The sequence below is a fragment of the Pyxicephalus adspersus genome, chromosome 5 (genome assembly GCF_032062135.1).
Source record: "Pyxicephalus adspersus chromosome 5, UCB_Pads_2.0, whole genome shotgun sequence".
In the NCBI taxonomy this organism is placed as follows: domain Eukaryota; kingdom Metazoa; phylum Chordata; class Amphibia; order Anura; family Pyxicephalidae; genus Pyxicephalus; species Pyxicephalus adspersus.
In genome coordinates, this window is record NC_092862.1 from 104,203,344 (window position 1) to 104,226,910 (window position 23,567).

The 23,567-nt window shown below is 37.2% G+C and overlaps 2 protein-coding genes across 4 annotated transcripts in view; one reads left to right on the plus strand and one right to left on the minus strand.

The window, feature by feature from the left end:
• The window catches only part of NUP214 (nucleoporin 214), a 48,424-nt gene extending 43,603 nt beyond the window's left edge, over positions 1-4,821 (plus strand). For both annotated transcript variants that reach the window (XM_072412352.1, XM_072412353.1), the window contains 5 exons: positions 751-922; positions 3,283-3,446; positions 3,537-3,561; positions 4,096-4,156; positions 4,730-4,821. In XM_072412352.1, coding sequence (XP_072268453.1) covers positions 751-922; positions 3,283-3,446; positions 3,537-3,561; positions 4,096-4,132 — 398 coding nt within the window. In that variant the 3' untranslated portion in view covers positions 4,133-4,156; positions 4,730-4,821. The remainder of the gene's footprint in view (positions 1-750; positions 923-3,282; positions 3,447-3,536; positions 3,562-4,095; positions 4,157-4,729) is intronic.
• Positions 4,822-8,506: 3,685 nt separating this feature from the next.
• Positions 8,507-23,314, minus strand: POMGNT2 (protein O-linked mannose N-acetylglucosaminyltransferase 2 (beta 1,4-)). 2 transcript variants are annotated; one of them, XM_072412354.1, is made up of 2 exons: positions 22,891-23,314; positions 8,507-13,295 (listed from the first exon to the last, which is right to left on the minus strand). In XM_072412354.1, the coding sequence occupies exon 2, from the start codon at positions 13,223-13,225 to the stop codon at positions 11,471-11,473; it is 1,755 nt and encodes a 584-aa protein (XP_072268455.1). In that variant the 5' UTR covers positions 13,226-13,295; positions 22,891-23,314; the 3' UTR covers positions 8,507-11,470. The 2 variants fall into 2 exon arrangements, with proteins under 2 accessions (XP_072268455.1, XP_072268456.1); XM_072412355.1 differs by lacking the exon at positions 22,891-23,314 and adding an exon at positions 14,827-14,954.
• Positions 23,315-23,567: the final 253 nt, after the last annotated feature.

Below are 23,567 nucleotides of genomic sequence, written 5' to 3' on the forward strand. Positions count from 1 at the left end.
AATATTACATGAATGGGTTTCTCTCTTACATTTTATAATGGTTAGTGTGGCTATCCAATAATTTTTAGAGAGGTACAGAAAGGCCCAAGAGGAAAGGGCCATGTTTTATCAGGATAAAAAGTTGCATAGAGGTTCTGTTGTTTTTATTTATGGGCATACTAATGTGCTTTTTTTTATTACAAGAACATACTAGCATGTGGTACCATGGGTCATGGAAAATTGCTTTAAATTTCTATGATAACTTACTATTGGACAAAAGGGAAAATTGAATTCAGTTCTCCGAGTTGCCCATTCCATGGCACCCTTTGTCTTGTATTTATATAAAATATGTTATGGTCATTCATTTTTGCCTGATGGAAGGGCGTTCTTACTGTCCTAATCCATACCGTGCTCATATATCAGTTGCAGATTTTAGTGGGCTGGTTTTTCCCTGCAATATTATTAGCCATACACCAACTTCATACATAAAGCCAGGCAGTTCCTCTGGAATACAGTTTTATCAAGCTGCAGTAGATGAAGACACAAATGTTGCTTTGGTGGTACAATACAGACAATTCTTATTTTAGACACTAATACTGACAAGTATGTCCAAGGATTACAAATGACAATTACATAATATGTAACCACCATTATTATTTTATTATACATCTAAGCCTTTTGTCTGCTTGTTGACATGCATGTTATGCTTGTTTCCTTATGTCTCCCTCTGTTTTCTTCTACCTGATTTTTTTTTGCCTCTGTTTTGCTCAGGTGGGTTCGGCGCTGCTCCTGTGTTTGGCAGCCCTCCAACATTTGGGGGATCCCCTGGGTTCGGAGGGGTGCCAGCATTTGGTTCAGCCCCAAATTTTACAAGCCCGCTGGGCTCGACTGGCGGCAAAGTGTTCGGCGAGGGTACAGCTGCAGCTAACACAGGAGGATTTGGGTAAGAGGAGGCTTATGGCCTTGGCTTTTTATAAAAAAAAATTTTTTTTTTTTTAAGGTTAAAATGTCATAAAGCAGTCAATGACACTGTGATTTAAGATAACCTGTTTAGGTTTTTCCAATGTTAGGTTAATTATAAAGGGGTTTGCTGCTAGACAACTAGCTAGAGAGGTGGTTTTCCTATAAAGCATTGGTAGCCAGGCAAAGTTCTGAGCCAAAGTGAACTGTACAATACCAAGCCTGAGAACCAGAACACTGCTAGCTGTAGGAGTCTACTTTTTATTGCAAGTCAAGGAGCTGACTTGTGCAGCTTTGTGTGTACAGTTTCTTGGCAAATTACATTTTCAGTTAATTACAGACTTAACTGCCCTAAATCAGTACCTGGATATTAACGGTTATTTAATATATAAGCTTTCAGTGTCTAAAATTGTAACAAACCTGGGAATTTTAAAATATTTAGAGAAAATTAGGTTTGGTGAAAATCTTTTGTCACAATTCCATTTTGCACATTTATATTAGCATTTGTATTACATAGTTCTTAATAATTTATTTTTATCTGCAGCTGCCCAATTTTTTTCAGGCATATTTTGGTTCATACATTTTCAAAACAAGAAAGTTATAAAAAAAACTAGCTGTAAAGAGTTTTGTTGCTAAATGCATCTGTAGATTCCCTAATTATTAATAATCACTTGGAAACAAAACCTGTAACCTTAAACAATGTGAAAGATTGGCAGACATTATTGGGGGATGGGAGCATAATTTGGTTTTTTGATTTATGTTATGAGTATATGTACAGAATGTTCAGAATGTGTTCAGAAAAATACCAACAATCTAACATTAACCTGATCAAATTATATTTCCACATGACAAATAATTTACTAGTAGGTGTAGTAGAGTAAAACCTACAGTCATGTCATGCATGCTGCTGATTCTGTGTAATTAAATCATTAATTGAAGGCTTGTTCAAAATAATAGAGAAGAACAGTGTTCTTTGATTAAAGTGTTGATTGGATAGGAAAAACATATAAAGATGTACAGAAAATGATTGGCTGCTCAGCTAAAATGATTTAGGATGCTTTAAATTGGCAACAAAAACTTGAAAGATGTGGAAGAAAAAATGTATAGAAGAATAGCCAAAATAGCAAGGACTCGGCTAATGATCAGCTCCAGGAAGGACAAAGAAGATCTAAGGTTACCTGTGAATACTGTTACAATTAGATGCTTATGTCAAGCCAAGCTATTGGCAAAAAGCCCCCATAAGGTTCCAATATTTAAAAACAAACATGTGCTTAAGAGGTTACAGGTTGACAAAGAACGCATTGATTTGGACTTGAATAAAAGCAGGATTTTTTTTTTTAATTCAAGCCACAATATACTGTAAAAACAGTAAAGCATGGTGGTGCAAGCATCATGATATGGGGATGTTTCAACTATGAACTTGGGCTCAATTAAAGCATGCCAAGGATCATTAATGAGTTTGAATACATCAAAATATTGAAGAGGTCATGTTGACCTGTGCAGAAGAGGAAATGCCCTTGAAATGGGGGTGGTTTCAAAAAACAAATCCAAACTCACCTGTAAACTAGCAATGTTTTGGTTCCAGATCAACAAGATTGATTTTATTGCAGTTGCCAGCCCAATCTCCGAACCTTAATCCAATAGAAAACTTGTGGGGGGAGATGAAAGATGCGGTTTCTGAAGCAAACCAATAAATGCAGAAGAATTGTGAATGTAGTCCAATCATCCTCGGCTGGATTACCTATTCACAGGTGCTGGTGGACTCCATGCAACACAGATATGCAGCATTTCTCATAAACCGTGTTTATACAACTAAATATGAGATGATATATACACTGCTATTTTTTGAACAGCCTAATATTTTTTTTCTTCATTTTCTGTAAAGGAATAACATGAATTTGATACATTTTTCCTGTAGAATAGAACTTTTTGGCACAAACAACTTTCTTACACACTGTATTATTCTGAACACAACTGTATATTAATTAGAATTTTCTTTTTTTTTTTTTATAATGTAAATCTTGTTAAAATGAGGTTTGCAGTAGTTGACAGTGGTCATCTAGAATGGGTAGTTCAAATTTAACGGTCATTTATTTAAATGTGCAAATCAACACATCTCTGAAAAAATGAAAAAGGTTATTACTATTTCCTGTACCCTTTTTCTGATATCTACCATCTTTATAAATTTTGTTCATTAAAAAAAGTCACACTTCTGGATGTATAATTTAAAACCATAAGATGTCATGTGTCTTATCCCTGACTGTCAAATAACACTGTTAAAGATGTTATCAGGTCAATAACAAAGTTCTTTCCATATTTCTACATAACTACCTCGTCCGGCAGGTTTGGAAACAACACTTCAAATGCCACATTTGGCGGCTTGGCAAGCCAGAGCACACCAACCTTTGGCAATATGCCCCAGCAAGGAAGTGGATTTGGGGGACAGAGCGGTGGGTTTTCTGGATTTGGTTCCAGTAGTGGAGGAGCAGCAACAGGAAGCAGTGGAGGTGAAGTACATATTGCAGTCTGTAGGAAACAACAGTTGCAGTGAACAATCAGAAGCTGATGTTAACCCTTGTTTATCCATTGTTTTGTAGGTTTTTCATTTGGAGTGTCAAACCAGTAAGTATTCCTGACAGTGTGAAATAATGTGGGGCAGTCCCAAGTATAAAAAAAGATTGATTTCAAGTATTAAGTATTATCCATATCCACAGCTACTGTTACTCATAGCATTGTCCTGGAAGTCCAGTTTACTTTGCGTTGTTTCCAGATTTAAGTAAGGTATTTTGGTATGTTTTTCTGCAAATTATCTTTTGGTTTTGTGTTTTGTCAACACAACTCATCGGACCATTACTATTTAGAATTATTCTTTATAGTGGAAACACCAGTCAGTCGGACGACAGACTTGCCGATTCCCTTACCACCAGTGGGTGGCTCAGTTTATTCCTGCAGGCCCTGTTTTTTGCCTAGTTATCAATGTGACTTTGCTGTTTCCAGAGGTAGTCTACGAAAAGGATTATACAGTAAATTTTATACAAATTGTATTTTAGATGAGCCAGTCTAGAATTTTTTGACAGTTAAATATAATTGAAAAAAAAATGTTGTTTGTTACAGTTGCTGATGCAAGTCTGTAATCCTCTAATTACTTTTCCACAGGCCTACATCAGGATTTGGTGGTGGTTGGAGGGGCTAAATGGAAGAAGAAGCCAAAAGAAAGGTGACTCATCTTCGTGTTTACTATTAGAAAACAGAAAAAGCTTATGTTTTGCAGCATTTGTGCCTTGTACTATTTAGCTTTGTTTTATTTAGAATAAAGTGTACATGTGTTAAATACCATGAAAAGCGTCAAGTTGTCCTGATACTTGAAGATATGTTCTTTGGTGCGTAACACTCCTGCTTTTCACAAGTGGGCCTTGGGAACCTCAAAACCTAGGACATTCTGTTTTCAAATCTGACAACGGTAATATAGGGTTCAGTGCTTTGGACATGACCTGCTCCATCTCAATTGGCCAGTGAGGTCACCTTTTGATGTCCAAGTTTATCAAACAACAAACATAGGAGTAAACAAGCCAGAGCACATGACAATAATAGTCTGTTCAGTAATTGCATGACAATGCCCCATTGTTTTTGAGGTCAAAATCCACTTTAGGAGAGATGACATGCAGGCATCTCCTATACAAGTGCCACATTTATATTTACATGCTACAGGTACCCAGCAAAGAGAAACAAAACAGAGTTTTAAAAATAATGGTATTTAGTACCAATCACAGACATTTTTTTTCTGTTGCAGATCCAAACAAGTTTATCATCTGAAGAAAATGTCATCTCTGTTGAGCTTACTGTTACTTTTGTTAGTGAAAAAAATAAACTTTACTTACATTATATGTTCAAATGACATCTTGCTTATTAATGCATGGATTAAAGTAAAATGAAGAAGTACATTATATAGAGAGTAAAGATATAAAAGTCTAAAAAAAAAAGAAATGTGGGAGTTGGTGTTGGGGGAATCCTGAAAAATGAATTCACACCCCAGGAAGAATCATCACCATCATAGTACTTTAAAGATGCTTAAAAATTTTCTACACCACCATTATATTGCATATAGTCTGTCACAATAGAAATAATTAAGGCTTATTTTGCAGTTTTTAATGTTTAATGTGCAAGCTGCTTTTCATTTTCTACTAAGCTGATGACCTAGAACAAATATGCTGAAGTTCTGAAAAAAAACTTCAGGTAGTAGAGCCATGTTTAAGGTTACAGAACACACCCTACATGTTTAAATCCTAAATAAAATTTGTTAAAAAAAAAAGTTTGGATAATTTTGTGTAAACCTTTCAGGTTTCTTTAAAACTTATAAACATTGGTAGCCCAACCTTATTTTAGTTCTCATTTATTATGTAATTTATTTATTATGTAATATGGTGGTTGCCCTGTTCTGTGAATGAAAAATTTTTTTAATATAATTTATTTTGATCTTTTTTTTGTTTTTTAGTATAATATCTGGAGTTCTATGTGAACTCCGTGAAGCACAGTTTGGTGTTTGGTGTCCTGTATGGCTGGTAATTTGGTTGAGTTACTATTCAAATCTCTTTGACATGTCTGGCACCTGTCATATTCTAATATATATGGGCTTTAATTACCTAATGGAATATATATATATATATATATATATATATATATGTTACATATTGGCGCAACATTAGGACAATGTTCAAAATAACTAACTTGGCCTGGAACTAGTATATATTTAACAACATAGTTTACTCATTTGTTGATTCACAGTACAGGTAGTCCCCGGGTTACATACGAACTAAGGACTGTAGGTTTGTTCTTAAATTGAATTTGTATTTAAAATGCAATTAGGACAGATGTTTGTCTCAACATATTATTAGACAGTGTGGTGTTAGTTACTGGATAAAATGCTCACTGTGAGTTAATTTCAAACAAAGCAAAAAAATCTTTATGGAGGCAAAGCAATTCACTTCTGGAGCAAGCTGTGCTTTGATATGCAAAAAGAAACAACTTCAGACTTTGTCATTAAAGAGTTACAAGATATTGCAGAAGAGCTCAGTCTCAGCTGTGTTTAGCAAAAGATTTCATCTGCAAGTCATGCAAACCGCCTCTTCCCACCCCCCCCCCCATCAAGCCTCCATCCTGCACACGAATAAGCAGGGAAGCCCTGTTCCTATCTAGGAGTTGTCAGTATGTCGGATGTCCTTAACTTGGGGACTACGTGTAGTTGAATGTTTCAGAAATATGTAGTTACTAATTAATATGCATCAAGCACCCTAATTTTACCTCAGAAGAGGCAGAAATAGAAACAATGGAAAATCTTTTTGGAACAGGTAATTATGTTGTTGGAACACCCGTGCTTTCAATAACCTCCACCTCTGATACCAAGATTACTGGGATGCAGACTCTGGGCCTCTTTAGTAGTGTTGGTCGAATATCTCACTATTCGATTTAACAGCTATTCGATCGTATAGTGAGATATTGTTCGGGTAATTGAATGCCGAATTCGAACACCATTGAAGTCAATGGTGGGAGAATTTGGGTTATTTTTAGAGACTAATAAGAGCTGCAAGAGCAATCGGATTGCTCTTGCAGCCCTTTACTAGTTGTATGTGTTCTTGGATAGAGTTTCTCTATCCAAGAACACAGGGAGTCCTGTGTTCTTGGATAGAGAAACTCTATCCAGGAACACATTCTACAGGACTGCAACAGCGATCCTGATTGCTGTTGCTAGTAGTATGTGTTCTTGGATAGAGTTTCTCCACCCAAGAACACAGGGCACTGGATTTGATGAATGGGGAAACATTTCCCTTATTCAACCTCTAGTGCCCATTTCCCTTATTCAACCTCTAGTGCCCAGGGATTGCCTGCAGTCACAGCTGTGCCCACAAAGTTCCCACGGTCACGTGACCGTGGCAACTGAACTGCAGATAAACTCTGCAGTTCCACTACGATCCCCGGGTTAGATAACCTGTAGTGCCCCAGGGATCCGCACACTCGTCTCAATGTAGACACAGCTGCAATCATTGAGAGGATGCCCTGCAAGTATCTTACTCTGTAACTTTCCAGCACAGTAATGATACATTTTTCTTGCAATGGATAAAAGAAAAATATAACAAATGCATCATAATATTTCTGTGCTGGAAAGTGTGTTAGAGTAAGAGATAACATGTCATTGTAGGATAACCTGTAAAAAAAAAAAAAAGACACAAACCCTTAATAAATTAATTTAACAATAATTTTTATTTTTTAACACAATTTTTATCCGAATTTTTGCCGTCGAATCTCGTTTTTTTCGTGTTGGGTCTACCTGAATTCAAACAGCCATATTTGTGTCGAATATAAGGACGACCCGAATTCGAACACCAACACTACTCTTTAGTCATTTTTAACTAATGGTATTGAGAGAAAAAAAAACAGCCATTTTTCTGTCGGTGTCTTAACACCTGTGCAAGTACACAAGCTGGGGATTTGCAGAACGTAGAAGTAATACAAAGTTTCTAAATAGATTTCTCTTTCCAATTTTTTCAGCTTTTAGTAGTGCTGTGGTAGGAACAAGATGTATTAATTCCCAGGGTTACATGGTTCAGATCAGTGGAGCTGGATAAAGCCTACTTCAGCTGTTGGCATTCTTTCAGATTAGACTTCACGAAGGAAAACATCAGAAGAATACGTCTCTAAGGCAGCCATCCTGACATCTGGTTTATAATTATGGGTGGCGAGGGCTTGTGCTACTTGTGGCTGCCAAGTAGAAGTAATTAAAATATGGTTTCACTTTTCTGATTACAGAACTGCTAGAAAAAAAGTTTGTTTACATTTCATAGCCCAATCTTTACCTGTGCAAAGACATACTGAAAAATAATGTGGGCTTCTTTTGCATGAGAATATATATAGAACAAATGTAATTTTTTCTTATTCTATAATTGCAGTCTTATTGTTTAGTACTGTTCCCATCTCCAGTGGTCAGAACTGTAATCCTAGAAAATGAAATCTCTCCCAGTGGAGGATGAAGAAGATTAGAAAAAGCTTGCAGAGTTAAAAGGAATATATTTGCAGTAAAGGGATGGGAAGTCATTTGATGGAAGCATTTTTTAACTTAAATAGAAGAGGATTTGTTGAACTATTCAAAATAAAGCCAAGTCTGGGACTATTCATACACAGATACTCCATTTTTGGCTCAACAAGTAAAGTGTTTTAATTTAAAACCTAAATAAATTGCTATTGGGTAAAGGTAATAAGGTAACTAGACTAGTAATCATTTTCTTCTGCAACCAACCCCCTTCTGACAGATCTACTAAGCTAAAAAATGTTCATTTCTCATCTATATGCACTGGTTTATTCATGTGGTTAATGGTCGATGTGTCCCAAGCTTTGGAAATTAACATGAAGAAACACCTCCATTTTTTTCCCTAAAGCAACTCAATGTAAATAAAAGTTGAATCCTTTCCAATCGCTGCAAACCCATACCTGTAACTGGCAGGAGCTGCTGTCAGATTGACAGCCGACATCCAGTGGCAAATAAGTGCTGTTATAAATGAGGACACAACTGACTGACTGTGTTTAAACCTGGTGTTTATTGTATTATTTCTGAACAGATCATGTAAACTCCAAGAAGGATTTTTAATGAAGCATGATAATGAAATAAGAAGGAAGGATAGAGGCTTGAGAGTGACACCAATATTATGACCATGTGAGAGGAAGCTGAGACATAAACAATCTTATGATTCAATAGCCAGTTCATCACCATAACAGCCTTGCAATTATTAGTTACGGAAGGATGTCAGCAAATGCAACCCTCATATCTTTTAAGTTTACTGCAGTGATTACCCTGTACCTTACATTGAATTAAGAAAACTAATGTTTCAAATCAGAATATATGGTAAGGTAACACATTGACAAACCTCTTCAGAGTCTGGAGATATCATTTTGCTTGATTTGTAGAGCAATCTTCATGATCTATATTGGCAATGGTGTACCTAGAAATAAATGAGTAATTTAGCAGAGTGGTCTAAATGAATGGAGAAGTGGCTGGAAATAAAGTGCTTAACTATCTCAGCTGTCCTAAAGCCACAAACCATGCAAAGGCTTTTAAGAAAGGTAGAGGTTGGGCCAAGAGAAAGATCTTGTCAGTTCCATCCTGGTTATATATAAAAGGTCACCTTGTGTCTCAAACAAAATAAAGGTATTCACATTTCTATTGTTTCTACGAAAAGCCAAGGTATGAAAATCTGTGCTCCTCTAATGACTCAACATTGTTAAGGCCCTCTTTTATTTGATTTAATGAATCAGGGCTCTCGGGTAGAGCGAGGGGGAAGCATGTGACCTACCTTATGTGATGGGTGGTCACCCTGCAAGTTACAATATCATCTGACAATTTAACCAGATCTGCATGTATACCTTGCTAACCTGGAGAGGACAGCAAGCACCATAACTAAGATAAAAAGCATAAAATCTTTTTTTTTTGCCCTTACAGTATTATTTTTTTTTACAGTATTACAAATGTCTGCACTCATAAGCACAAACAATGTCCATGTCTCAAAAAACAGAAAATAAAGACCAGAGAAGATAATAGTTACAATGACCTTTTATAAAAAAAAATCCATATTATTGTTCTAATCCACATAGCAGCAAATGAAAACTAACTTTTGTAAACCTAAACATACTGAGAATATGACACTAGCAATGAAAATCTTCTCTAATTGGTAAAGTATACAAAATAGGTATATCATTTTATATTATTGTAACAAATAAAAAATAGTATTTAAATAGATGCAAAACATGTTTATTAACCTATTCTATAATAACTTAGCATACAGCAAAAACTCTGCATTAGCCACACTGTAACATATACTCTGTACACAATCTATAATAAAACATCTTAATAAATTATTCATTGATATATACACAATTTACATTGGGAAGCTCTCCTCCTTAATTTTATTTATAAAACAAGGAATCTGACATTCCCTTGTGGGAATCTTCCAGGTCCATGTGTTTCAATGGCAGTAATTCATTCCCATCAGGGAATGTCTGACTCCCTATTTTATAAATTGAGCTCATAGTGTACAAATGTAACATTTATTATTCTAAATAGGACTAAAATAAATTTCATTCAGACAGCCTTAATTTACTTAAACCGAGAGTAAACATACAAACTTCCAAGTACTTGTTGCCCTTTTAGTAAATCTAAACTTTGGTAGAAATAGACTAACACTTTGTACAGAGTGCAGAAAGCAATTTATAAAGAGACCCTGACATGAAATAAAAGTGTTCTAAATAACTGTGGCTGCAAAATAGGGGAGGAAATACTAAACTTTCTGTCTGTACTGAGTTTGCTGCTCCATTCAGTAGAAATCCTCTTCTAAAATCTGCAGAGAAAGCAACACTCTAAAAATACCTAAAGCTCAGGTCACCCGAAGTTCTCATTGGTTCCTCCCATTGACTTCAGCTAAATCCTGTAATGACATGGACGGTGGTAAGGGAACCAGTGAGAAATGCAGAGGACTGCAGCATGTTCAGGAAGTGTATGTTTCTGCGCAGAACTGAAGAGGATCTATCATCAAAATTTCAACATTATGTTAAAGGGTGGCTATACCTTTTACATAATGAAAACAATTGTTTTTTGAGGAGGTCCCTTTCCCTTCTGTTTTTACAGCTGTAAAGACTGTAAGGGAAACCCACAGTCCCTTGGGATTCTTGATTCACATATTATTATTTATATAGTGCCAACATATTATGTAGCGCTGTACATTAAATAAGGACATATCTGAAGAGGCTGTGGGCTTCACCTTCTACGCATACGGATATCGTCAGGGGGCTTTCCTCATACACTTTTTTTACGTTTGGAGAAAGTCATGTCATCTGATCTCATACCTCTGCGGTGAGAGATTGGAAACAGGAAGAACCCAAAAGAAAGAAGATGGCTTGAAGAGAATGGCAAGCCCTGGAAAGAAGCCACAGGGCTCGCTGGATGAAACTTGTAATGTACCAAGGGCTTTTTACCCTTAAAAAAGATAAGCATTTTTTTTTTTAATGAAAGTTACAATTTTATGTTTCTACTAAACAGGACAACATTCTGACAGCACAGCAAAGTAGTATTCATGTCCACATTTTGCAGGGATACATATTTAGGACTCTTATTTCAGGACACAGGCACTTTGGTAATGACCATTGTTGCTCAGTCCATAGGCATGTAAAAAAATGCAATAATGTTCAGTCGCCAAATCAAACCCATTTCAGCTTTCAGGGGTTTATAAAACTCAGAAGTAAAAAAGATTGATTGATTGCTTGCACTCAGCACAAAGGTAATGGCCTTTATTAAACAAAAGCTAAAGCAGGAGGGACATATAAATATACAGCTTATACTATCCATGTCCAACATTTTACAATTAGGTACAGAAGTCATATTAAGCAGTGATCCAGCTGTACAGACCATAAATTAAAGAGAAAAAAAATCACAGATGGTGAAACATTTTTTAAAGGGTATACACACCCAAAAATGTGGTAAACATGTTTAATTTCATGTTTTACACACTAAAACCTCTGCAAAAGGTCCAAGGAGGGTTTTATTAAAGATGCAGCGGATCCACACTAAATATGTTGTAGATGGTTTTATGTTTTCAGAGAATGTGTGGTTCTGATAAGATAATATATAAGGCATGTATGTGTTTTCACCTTGCTCTTGGATCCATACTTCATATTTTACATCTCTTACTTTCAAGTACTTAAGATTCCATGGAATCTGCCAAGACACGGACAACTTGGTTACACTGGCACCTGATGAAGAAGCCTGACACTTGCATTCCCTTACCCTTCCAGGATACAATCCATTTGCAAACTTCTGCTTCCGAGAACCAGGCTTGATTTTAACAACATTTCTTATGACTTTAATAAGAGATGGAACATCTACTTTTGTGTCCTGGTAGATACGGAAAAGCCACTCAGGATTACGGCAACAGAGGTGACGTGGAACTTCTTTACTCTTCTTTATTCTTTTCTGTTCAACATCTTCCAAGTGTGCAATGCCACCTTGTTCCCATGTCCTTTCAGGAAAAGTGACTGTATTCTTCTCCTCTGTGTTTTGCCAAGCCACATACTGGAGTTCCATGCCTGGAAGAGTTGCTAGAGTTTTGTACGGTGTGTAATGATCAGGGTTTATGCCATATGGGAAAAGCTCAACTACAGCTGCACCCCTTGGCAGAAAAAGTGACATAACCATCTGTGCTCCATGCATACTCACAAGCATAGATGCATTACTGATCAAACGTACAATTTCAGCAAATGAATTATCTTCAAGAGATACTGTGATTGTTCTCATTTGAAATTCCTGAGCTAAAGCAAGGAGCAATTCAGCCTCGTTTAAAATAAGTCTATTTATTGATCGAGTGAACAGTACTATATAGTCTTCTGTGGTACTCTGATCAGAACTTACGTTTACCTTTCCCAGTATAAACTTTGCAAAGTGTCTTATTTCATTACCAGAGACCAATATGTTTGCCTTTGGACCCTGTGGTTGGACAAAGCCATACTGATACCATGTTGTAATTTTCGTTAGGCCCACATAAGCCTTTGTAAAGCAAAGAAGCCTCCCTAAAGTCTTCAACTGCTCTTTTAACAAAGGCTGTTTGTTGCTCATAAACTTGTAGAGGTCAAAATGTGAGCCTTCACCCCACCCTTCCATGAAAAAGAGTCGAGAGTCCAGGTCTAGGTCTGGAAACTGCTGCATGGTGTAAAATATTGGTAGCAAGTCATCATGAAAGACGTGCATTAGGTTATCTGGGTTGAACCTATTCATTATAAGAGCAACATCCGGCACAAAGACGGGTTTGGGCATAAATTTCAGTGCAGCAGCCGGAAGCTCTACAAAGTTAAAATATTGGGTATTGTGATCATCCACAGAAGACAAGTCTAACAAAGCAGGTTGGAAGCGTCGACCTCCTAAGTTTGGCAGCATAATCGATGAGTTGCTATGAAAAAAGACAAACTCTTCGGCTTCGGTAGAGTAGCAAAGTGACTCGAAGCGACACACGCGGTCTGTGTGCATTCTGCCTGTACAAACCATTTTTGTACCATCTTCCACGAGTGCATATAAGGCTGCTTGATAGTCAATTCGTACTTGTGACAGCTCCTGGGATTGACGGGTGAGGTCCAACTCCTCCTCAATAATAGAAAACTGCTCCCAAAGCTTGACATGTTTCCACAACACTGCTGCCAGGATGGATACAAGTAAAGCATTAAATACTGCGGATATGTTCATTCTGTAGGAATACCACATTGAGATATCGAAAAAATAGCCTAGCAGCAGTGACTGTCATCATTCGGGCAGCTTAACATTGTATAAAGACCTAGTGAGAAAAAACAAAAAACAAGTCAAATGATGAAGAATTTCAAATAATATAATTATGCATTATATCATGCAATTATATGTATAGCATTTTCAATGTTTTGAAGCAAGTAAAGAACCCAAAAAGCCCTCCAGTTAACCAGTGCATACCACAATAGAGCTTCCATAGAACAAAAGATATTCACATTATTTATTCCATCACATATTCTAAAATGAGGAGCATTATTCTTCATTGAAGGATAGTGGGCTGAGCCATGCCAATCATTCCTTTTCCACCTTATAGCTGACTTGACTTCCATAACCCCTATCATATAGCATAGATACAGCCTAACATCATAAAGTCACTCCATTTTAGAATATTTTATAATTTAAAGCGTACCTAAACTCAAATTTTGACTTTACATAAAAGGGTAGACAACCCTTTTATATAAAGTAAAAATATTGTATTTTTTTTTCTTTTAACGCCAGAGCCTCCTGGGAGATGCCGACCCCACACATACGCAGTGAGATCAGCACTCTATTTGCCCTTGCCCCTTTTTGATCTTTCATCTGCCAGAAGAGGGAAGAAGAAAGATGAAGATAGCACCACCCAGCACTTCTTCCGCGCCGGGACAAAGAAATTCCAGGATGCTATGGGACCCGATTGAAGACTTCCCTAGCGCGATAGAGGGATCTTTGGAATTAAAGGTGTGATTTTTTTCAGCTCAGTTCTGCTTTAACCTGATAATCCTGAGAATGGCACACATCCTGTCCCTGTGTGGCTGTGCTTGCTTCTCCACTGTATCTATGGAAGAAGCCATAATTGTCATCCAGGCTTCTCCCCGGATCTGGTCCTCTTATCATCTTCAATACATTGCCAGGGGAATTAGAATTTACCAGAATGTAGCCTGGAGGGCAGGTAAAAAAATGTCAGTTCTTTCAGTTCATCTCACAGGATCAACATGTATTTTCTGTACTTGCTAAAAATGTTCTTGGGCAGAAGAGTGAAAACAAGTGCAGCCACCTGTGATAAAGACATCCTAACCTAAAAATGAAAAGTTCATAAAAGTGTTGGCCTTAGGTCACTTGTAATGTACAGGTTTGCTATAATTTGGGATTCATATAGTGTGAGAGAGGTAATATGAGATCTAGAGTAGGGTTTCTCATCCAGGGTTCCTCCAAAGGTAGCTATGGGATCCCTGAGCAATCTGTACCTCTCAGGTCAGATTAAGTGGCACCAATCTTTTTTTTGGCTATCTGTAAGGGTGACATTATTTCCACTGGCCAGCAATATAAGAGAAATTCTTCCTACTGATCACCACACCAATGTACAGTATAATGTGAATATGGCAGGGATTTCCTGAAAACCTAAAATCAATTTCCAGCATGTTAGAAAGGTCCAGAAACCATGATCTACAAGGTTACTATTTATATTCAGCTCCCACATGGACAATCACAGGAACAAGGCATTATGGGACATGTAGTTCCACAGCACTTGGAGCCCCACAGGTTGCAGAAAACAATAGAAGACACAGCCTATAAATGTCACCTACATGAGACATGCAGCTCACCCATCCCCGAGCTGTAAACGTGGAAATGAAGCTTACTTGTCCCCATAGAACACAAGAGCCTTCACTGAGCCAGCAGCACACGCAGGAGGCTGGTCACATGACAGTGACGTCACCACAGGTCCTTCAGCCTCTGCATGCATTGTACAGAGAAGGCCGGGGGATCGGATGTCTGATGTGACAGGAAATGTCAGCTGCTAGGAAACCTATTCTGAGTATATATAGGGAGGGGAATGGGGAGTGTGAGCTGACACGGCAGCATAGGGGGGATGGCTGGTCATACAGCAGGGCAAGTATCATTTAACACTATTCATGAGCAATAACAATCTTATCTACTATAAAGAGAATTCCTTGGAAAACTACAAACATAATGGTGTATTATTATTTTGATTATTATTATAATTATTGATAAACAGGTTTTTATAGCGCCAACATATTAGGCCACGCTGTACATTAAATAGGGATTGCAAATTACAGATGAATACAGACTAGATTGTAAGCTCTTTGGGGCAGGGTCCTTTCCTCCTGTGTCACTGTATCATATGAAATGTTGCTTCTGGCTCCCTAAAAATGGATGCAATTGTTTATTTCAAAAGATAAATGAACCTTTATCCATGTATCTCCTATATGAGCAGTTGCCAAGCGGAGGTCTGCAGCTCTGGCCAATGCGCACCCCAGTGGGGTCAGGAGAAGGACCTTGCTAGGGGGGCGCACTGCCAGAGCCGCGCACCACGTCTCCCGTACGCATTGTGGTTTAAGGACCGCTGTGTCTCTGGAGTGGGCCAGTTCTGGGATCATGACGTCACTCTGGGGGAAGTTTCTTTCCCTTTGATTGACATATGGCTTCCCGTTCATGCATGGTCGGGAGTCCGTGCATTTAGTGGTCCGTAGGCCCAAAAAGTTTGGTGACCATTGTCCTATACCCCCACACAGTTCAGTACATATCGACATATGAAGGAGTGATTGTTTACATTCCTGACAAGCCACACTGACTTCTAGGTAGGTAGTGGAGAATAGACAGAGCCCTATAGAAGTCAATGAGGATGTCTATGCAGGTAGCAGAGCAGCGAGAGATTGAAAAAATCACCAACCCGGTGCTGGGATTTCAGTAAGTAATAAACTATGGAGGGAGCAGGGTAAGCGCTACTGAGATAGAAGCACAATAATCATTTAACATGTTTTTCTAGATGTTCCGGAAAAACTTTATCAGGTTTGGATACAGTGTGAAGGCTTAAACTACATACATACATCAGATGATTGTCACCGGAGGCTAACAGTCCTGCTCATCCTTGGCAAAAGTCTGTCCTGTGCCAGCCATCCCCAACATCGTTCATCAATCCACCTTGGTGGATCTCTGAGACTGATAAAGTGTAAATGGTGAAGGTGAAACCACAAAATTGGATAGAGCTACAGGCTCTGATTTATTAAAGCCCTCCAAGGCTGGAGAGGATACACTTTCCTCACTATTTTGCTAGCAAATGTTTTGAATCCTGGACCAGATCCATTCCAGGTTTGCTGGATCACCCAGCTTCACTGAAGGAAGTGTATCCTCTCCAGCCTTGGAGAGCTTTAATAAATCAGGCCCATAAAGTCAGAGATGTCTTACTGCAATCATCAACTCTTACACTTCTTGCTGCGTTCAGCTCTGTAGATCTCTCTTATAAGGAGAGCAGACATCATGGGAATTCTTCCGAAGTTTTCTTGTGGGCCTAGAGTGACTTTACAAAAACATCAAATGGCAAGCCAAATAATCATATCGCTACTCTAACCACTGAATCTTTCATTTGCTTTGATAATATAAAGTTCTATTTACATATTTTTTTTAGCATTTAATGCTGGCCCGACTAAAATAAAAAATATTTAAAAATGTTGCCCTTTCCTCCTAATGACCACCCTTGCCATTATTTTTGTGTTTCAATAGTTACCTTTTTTTAAAAGTCTTCGGGGGGCACACAATGCTACAGGGTGATCTTTGGCTCCTCTCTGGGCTGGGTGATCCTTAGGCTGCGTACACACGTTTAATTATTGCTGCTGGAAACGATCTTTCATGACAGTTTCCAGCGACAGAGTGACTGATGAATGAACAAGTGCTGTACATACAGGACCATTCTGTTCTATGGAGAGGGGATGGTGGAGGTCGAATGAGCAACACCCTGCTGCGTTCTTCATCTTCCCTTGTACTGTGTTCGTTATTGACGGTCACTAATGGTTCCGTCAGGACAGATACATGAACAATGCCAGGGCGACCTCTGTACACATGTTAGATTCTCACCCAAGACGAGACCGATTCTTTGTATCTGTCGGAAATCATCTGACATGTACATTCTGTGGGCTGGATGATCTTTAGGCTACGTACACATGTCAGGTGATTCTCGTCCAATAATCACCTCGGGGCTGGTATTGGATGAGAATCTAGTGTGAGTCTTTTGTCGTTTGAAAGGATCATGTAAGATCCTTTCCAATAACAATAAACAATTTAACGTGTGTATGTAGCCTTACTTTTCAAAACTTATCTTGGATAATTGCAGAAGGAAGAGACCAGTTCTCACAGTGAGATGAAACATGACTGGAAAAACTCAAAGTAAAAAATAAATAATGCTAGAACGTAGTAGGGCTTGCCTACAATTATGTTTTTTTTTATTTTTTGGCAAGTCCACTTATAAGCAGACATTTAACCCAAAGGAACAAGTTTTCCTGCTTAGCTCAATTAATGAAAACAAGATCTTTTTTAGGACTGTGATGTTGTATGTTTCTTTTATATAATAACACATTTAATTTCTTGTTTATATATGATAATGAAAATGAAAAGTCTTATCATACCCATTTACCAGTAATTTACAATACACTGTCATTTAAAAAAATAATCACATTTTTAATCTGAAAGACACAAATCTGTTTTATATTAGACAAGACAGATTACAGGCCATATCATGTAACAAGGATGATGGACTACTAAATATTTCATCACTAGCAATGTGAAGCCATTCTTTTCTAGGGTTGCAACCAACTAAAACACATGAATAAACTAACAAAAAATGCAATGCAAGGAGGTGGTAAAAGTGTATAATAGGGGAGACAAAATGGCATATGTGACGACAGATTCCATTAACTGCAGAAAACAATATGGTGCTTAAAAACATTTCAACCAAAATGAAAGAAGAGAATTGCTTGTAATCTTATATAAATAGCCTAGAGATTTAGCTAGGTGTTATTTCCTTTCCTTTAATGTGATAACATCAGTTGAACAATCAATACCAAACCACAAAGTGAAAAACACCCATGCACGTAAAAAAAAAAAACAACAAATACAATCTCAATAGCATTATGTGTTAGCCAACTGGGGAACTGTTATGTATTTGTCTATGGACTTGAACTGGTAAAAGGTTGTTCTGATCGGTCATGCAAAACCTATTCACTAATCTTGGTATTATTATTGAAGATTTCCACAATATTTCTGAAATATCCATGTTTGATTGCCAATGACTAAAGAGTGTTCCAATTGTCCAAATTCAGTTGAATTGTGGGAATATGATAGCAACTAACATTCTGGAGCCACAATTTAAAGCAACAGAGAAGATAACACAGTTGATCATTTTCACACAATACTGTCTGTGTCTGATTTTTAGTTGTCTGGCCAATTTGGTCCAATGCTCGTCTGTGATGTTTTGCGCATCACTAAAAAGGCCATAGAATATTTGAGCCAGCAACCATTGCTTTGCTTGAGAAAAAATGTTTTTCTTTTAAGCTGACAAAATAAAACTGGAATGGGCACACTGTGTACTTATGTCATGCATCCCAGAAGGCTCTGGGTGCTCCTTCTACACATGCCTGATCTTATGTGCATGTGCAGAAGGGGCATTTTTTCCACTAAGGGGAAAGAGATGCATATCTCACGCATGCGCAATGAGATCGGCTCTCTCTTTTTCCCCTTTACAACATTCTACATCACCCTGCACAGTGCGAGATAGGGTGACATGAGAAGGAGACAAGAAGAAAAGAAGACTGAAGATGGTGGCGCCCGGTGCTTCCTCTGCACTGGGAGGAAGAGGAATTCTAAGGCAGCGCTTGACCACATTGAGGGAAGGTCCAGCACTATCAAGAAATCGCCGGATTAAAGGTAAATTCCATTTTTTTTAGTTTGGTTCTGCTTTGAGCTTTTAGCCATTCCCCAAAAGCTTAGTGACATAATTTGGGCCATACAGACTTCTTTTGATAATGCCTATGTGTGATGAAATACCTTTATAATTAGAAATACCTTTATAATTTTATAATTAAAATTAGAGAGGAAAGGGCTAGATGATGCTGAATGTCTTCCAACCAGGATATGAGTTCTATCTGACATGCTCCCAAGTAGCTCACAGTGTGCAGTGAAATCATATAAAGCATTTTTAGCATAGGAAAAAGCCTGTACAAGTGTGCAAAGCTGAAAAGCCAGACAAGCTAGCATTTTTCTATGGAGGTCATCAATGGCAACCATCATATTTCTTTCAGTAAAAATTTTCTTTATCACGCCATGGATTCTTTTTTGATACCTTCCTAGCAACTGCATTTTATTAACTATTGCACTCCGCCCCTTATCACATCACAGAGACCAAGATTGCAAGGTTTTCTGAGGTTCTTTCACCCTAAAAGTGTTTATCTACAACATTTTGGGCTATGTATAGGGTTCATGGAAATTTTAATTTGCAGGTACCTTTGCCAGTATGGCTATTGTTATTTTGAAAATGTTATTTATTACTTTGTTAGCACTATTTTGTTTTTAGAATTTCTGTCCCTTATTGGTGGACCTTAAAGGGTTATTTTTATACAGGCCAATTGTTCATACTGATGCTCTCATTTATTAAGATTTATAGTAATTTTATGTAATTTCCATCCTAATAAAAAGCTTTGAAGACTTCAGAAGACTCTACAGATGAGCAGTACTTCTTTGTATATTTATCCTAGGTCTGATGACATTTCCTCCTGAGACTGAAATGTAGATAAGCCTTTTTAACTTGTGTTCATTTATTAATGTATTCCTTGTTAAGTGATAGAATATTCAGTTTGCCTGTAGTCTTCATATCATCTAATAGCTCTAGAGCCGAAATGATGTCTCAGAACAATGACAGGCTAACTTGCAGAGAGATTTCTAACCTCCAGCACAATGATACTGTATTTGTATTCCTCAGCTATGGAAATGTGCATCATATGTTTAACACATACTTTGTAACATAAGGTAGCTCCATACTTAAGATTTATACACACCCCCACAGTCATGGAACAGTTTTGACAGAGCAGATTTAAATTCAACATTCCCTTGTGTTCCAAAAGATTTGATACACTATTATTACTTCTAGGAACATCATTTTTTTACAACTATATATGAAAAATGGTTTAATTAGTTTGCTTTTCCTAGGAGCCTGGTTGACCAGAAGAATATCATATTCAGCTTCCTGTTGTGATTCTTTGATGTAGGAGAGCAGAAAAAAAATCTTTCTATTGCACAGTAAACAAACCAGGAAATATGCCTGACGTATGGGCTGACAGTAAGCAGAAAAATGTTTTCTTTTTCTCACTTGTACAGCTTTCCCTTTAAAATGGATACATTTGTAATAAATGCTACCATCACTAATGTAAAACAGGGGTATTTAACTATTTTGGGGTCTATTTATAAGGCCGTGAATGTGACATTCACCTGAACATTTCCTTACAGAGAATCTTCCAGGTCCATCTGTTTTACTGGCAGTATTTGATTCTCCATCAGGAAATGATTCAGTGAATGTCAGATTCACTGCTTTATAAATAGACTTGTAGCTTGTAGCTAGAGTCTCTAAGAGACAATGCCTTCCTCAGCTCTGCCCTTCTTGCCACCCTCAGCACAGTTATTGCAATTTAATTGCCAGAATGTAATATTTTACCTACACTTCACAATGCCTGCCTTAAAATGTACGTCTGACAAAAAACATTTTCAATAAAACAAGAAGTATCAAAGGGGGAGGGTTATTGTTGTAGACTAGGTAATCCTAGATAGTGCCAAACATAATAATTCAACAACATTAAGGAAAGAAAAGGATGGAGAAGGGGAAAGAAGGCTTTTTAGGCACTTAACTATAGCAGACAAAACAATGGCTTTTATTTAATATTATCTATTTACATTACATATAAACAATGCATAATACAATAATTAGACTTGTGGTACAAAATTCCATCTGCATGTGACATATCATTACTGGGCTCATTATATGACTGAAGCGATCCCCTAGTCGAAGAATTTTGTACCACTAGTCTATTTATTCAAAGTCATTCCCTCCTATTGTGTGTAAATTCCCCCACCTACTAGATTGTAAGCTCTTCGGGGCAGGGTCCTCTCCTCCTGTATTACTGTCTGTATTAGTCTGTCATTTGCAACCCCTATTTAATGTACAGCGCTGCGTATAATGTTTGCGCTATATAAATCCTGTTTATTAATAATAATAATAATAATAATAATAATAATATTAATATTTTAAAGTCGTTGTTTATCTGCTATAGTTAAGTGCCTAAAAAGCATTCTTTCCTCTTCTCCATCCTTCTCTTTTACTAATTTTGTTAAAAAAACATTTTCATATTTAGGGCTCTGGTAGATCGATTTCTTGTTCCTGTCTGTTCTCCTGATAACATTTGACCAGAAAGTGAGCAGAACTCTTTAACAGCAACAAAAAACTAAAAAAAAAAACACACATTGTCAGGATTGTTATGCTGTCTGTGTTCATGTTGTAGTCTTTCCCTCACTTCTTGTCTGGTGAAACCATTGTCAATAGTCATATAATAGTCAATAATCAGGAAGTAAAAATAAAACTTTCTAAAGCAGCCCAGGATAACAGTCCAAACCTAACAGGGATTCTAATCCTTCCCAATTCTATCCAAAGTGATTTATTTTGGTTTGGATTCACATAAACATTCAAACATAAATCTTTTTAGGAACAATGTTAAACTCTGACATTGGTGCTGTTTAATAGATAAAGGAGATTATTTGTAGGCAGTCAGTCTGACTTTCACTGAAACATTCTCATGTGGAAAATCAATCACTGACATTAAAAACAAAAAAACTGGAATATTCTCTACCACTGAATGTTTTGGTGAATGTCAGATTTGCTCCTTTATAAATAGACCCCATAGAGTTTATTTCATATTATAGTAAATAAAATGCATTGAGTGAATTGTAAGATCTTGTTCACACTGTTGTATATTAACATTGTATAATACAAAAAAAAAGGTACTGCAATACGTTATATATGTTGTAAAATACAGCAACCAAATAAATGTTTTCAGTTTTGGAAGCCTGTCAAAATATGGATTTGAAATAGGGTATTTTGGGTGATTGCATACCTCTGCTATTTGTACTATTGGCCTCATTTCTGGAAGGAATTGTCCTAGATGCTATACTTACAGTATAGGGGAATAATAGGAACAATCCCATTGCTATGTGTCAGGGCAGGCTGTCTTAGACAATTATTTCCTTAGTAAATGTGGTCAATTTAAATAAAAAAAACGTATAAGCTATAGAGTAGCAATAGTTAACTCGTTTACATAAACAGCACAAGGTCAATTCAAATAGGATAACATATATAATATATGGTATATTACACCTTCATATATATCTAGCTCTAAGTATTTCAATAAGCCTAAATTAGTTATATGTAATGTTTTGGCAGTGTAACACTGTTAGAAATGCTGTTTTCCCTTTTGGGAAGGCCTGGACTTTGCTAAAGCCATGTGAAAATAAGGTCACACATTTTGTGTTATATTTAGTTAGCATGCAAAATAGATGACGCTCTTTATTTGTATACGCAACAGACAAGAGGAGTACCTGTCCAAAATATGATTTCTATGATAGCTACAAAGCCACCATTTCCAGTCATTACTGGTACACACTATAACAAAAAGCATGCAGTTCCTTGTAGGAATAATTAATATATAATAAGCTGAAAGCAATCATAATCAGCAGCAGTACATAAAACAAAACCATTATTTCTAAAAATGACAGCGTGAGCCATATTGTAATGGCTAAATGCTGTCATTAGCACTCACCATACTAACATGCTGTTCATGACTCTGGTACAGCTGCAGACTTGCAGAGGATGCTGTGGATGGGAGATCAGTACTTCAATAGTGAACATAGCTTACATTGCTCCAAATGCATAAAAAAACATCAACTGTTATCTAGAGTTCCCCGTCTTCCTTCTGCTGAATAAAAATGGTTTAAGAGGGTTTCTATTGTCTCCTCTCTGATTGGAGAATTACAAACAAATCTCAGCAAGGCTGTTTCATTCATATGATAATAGCTGTTTTCATTGCACCATCTGCAGACTGAGCTGGCATTTGCTGCTCTCCCCCTTTCTGTTTCTGAGCATGCTCTTTGTGTCACCACTGTCCTAGCGCTCTCACTGGCTCACCTCAATTTGTTAGTGTCCCAGAGGTCACCATTGAATGCAACATGATTTGCTGCAATGGCTCTGAAAATTCCCATATGGCCTACAAAAAAAGAAAAGGCAGCATTTGTAAAGCGGAGTATATTGGAGGAAGTAAAAAGAAGGAATGGATAGAATCGGTGACGACATATCATATATTGACATATATTTACTGATTTTTAATTGGTATTCAGCATGCGCTAAAATTACAAAATCTTATCAATTAAATAGGGGGGAGGGTACGCTTCTTAATTGTCAGATGCTACAAAAAGATCTGACAGCTGTCTAGCCTTCCAG

Bases quoted from the DNA above. Each gene is read 5' to 3' on its own strand.
- POMGNT2 (XM_072412354.1), bottom strand. From the start codon at position 13,225: ATGTGGTATTCCTACAGAATGAACATATCCGCAGTATTTAATGCTTTA.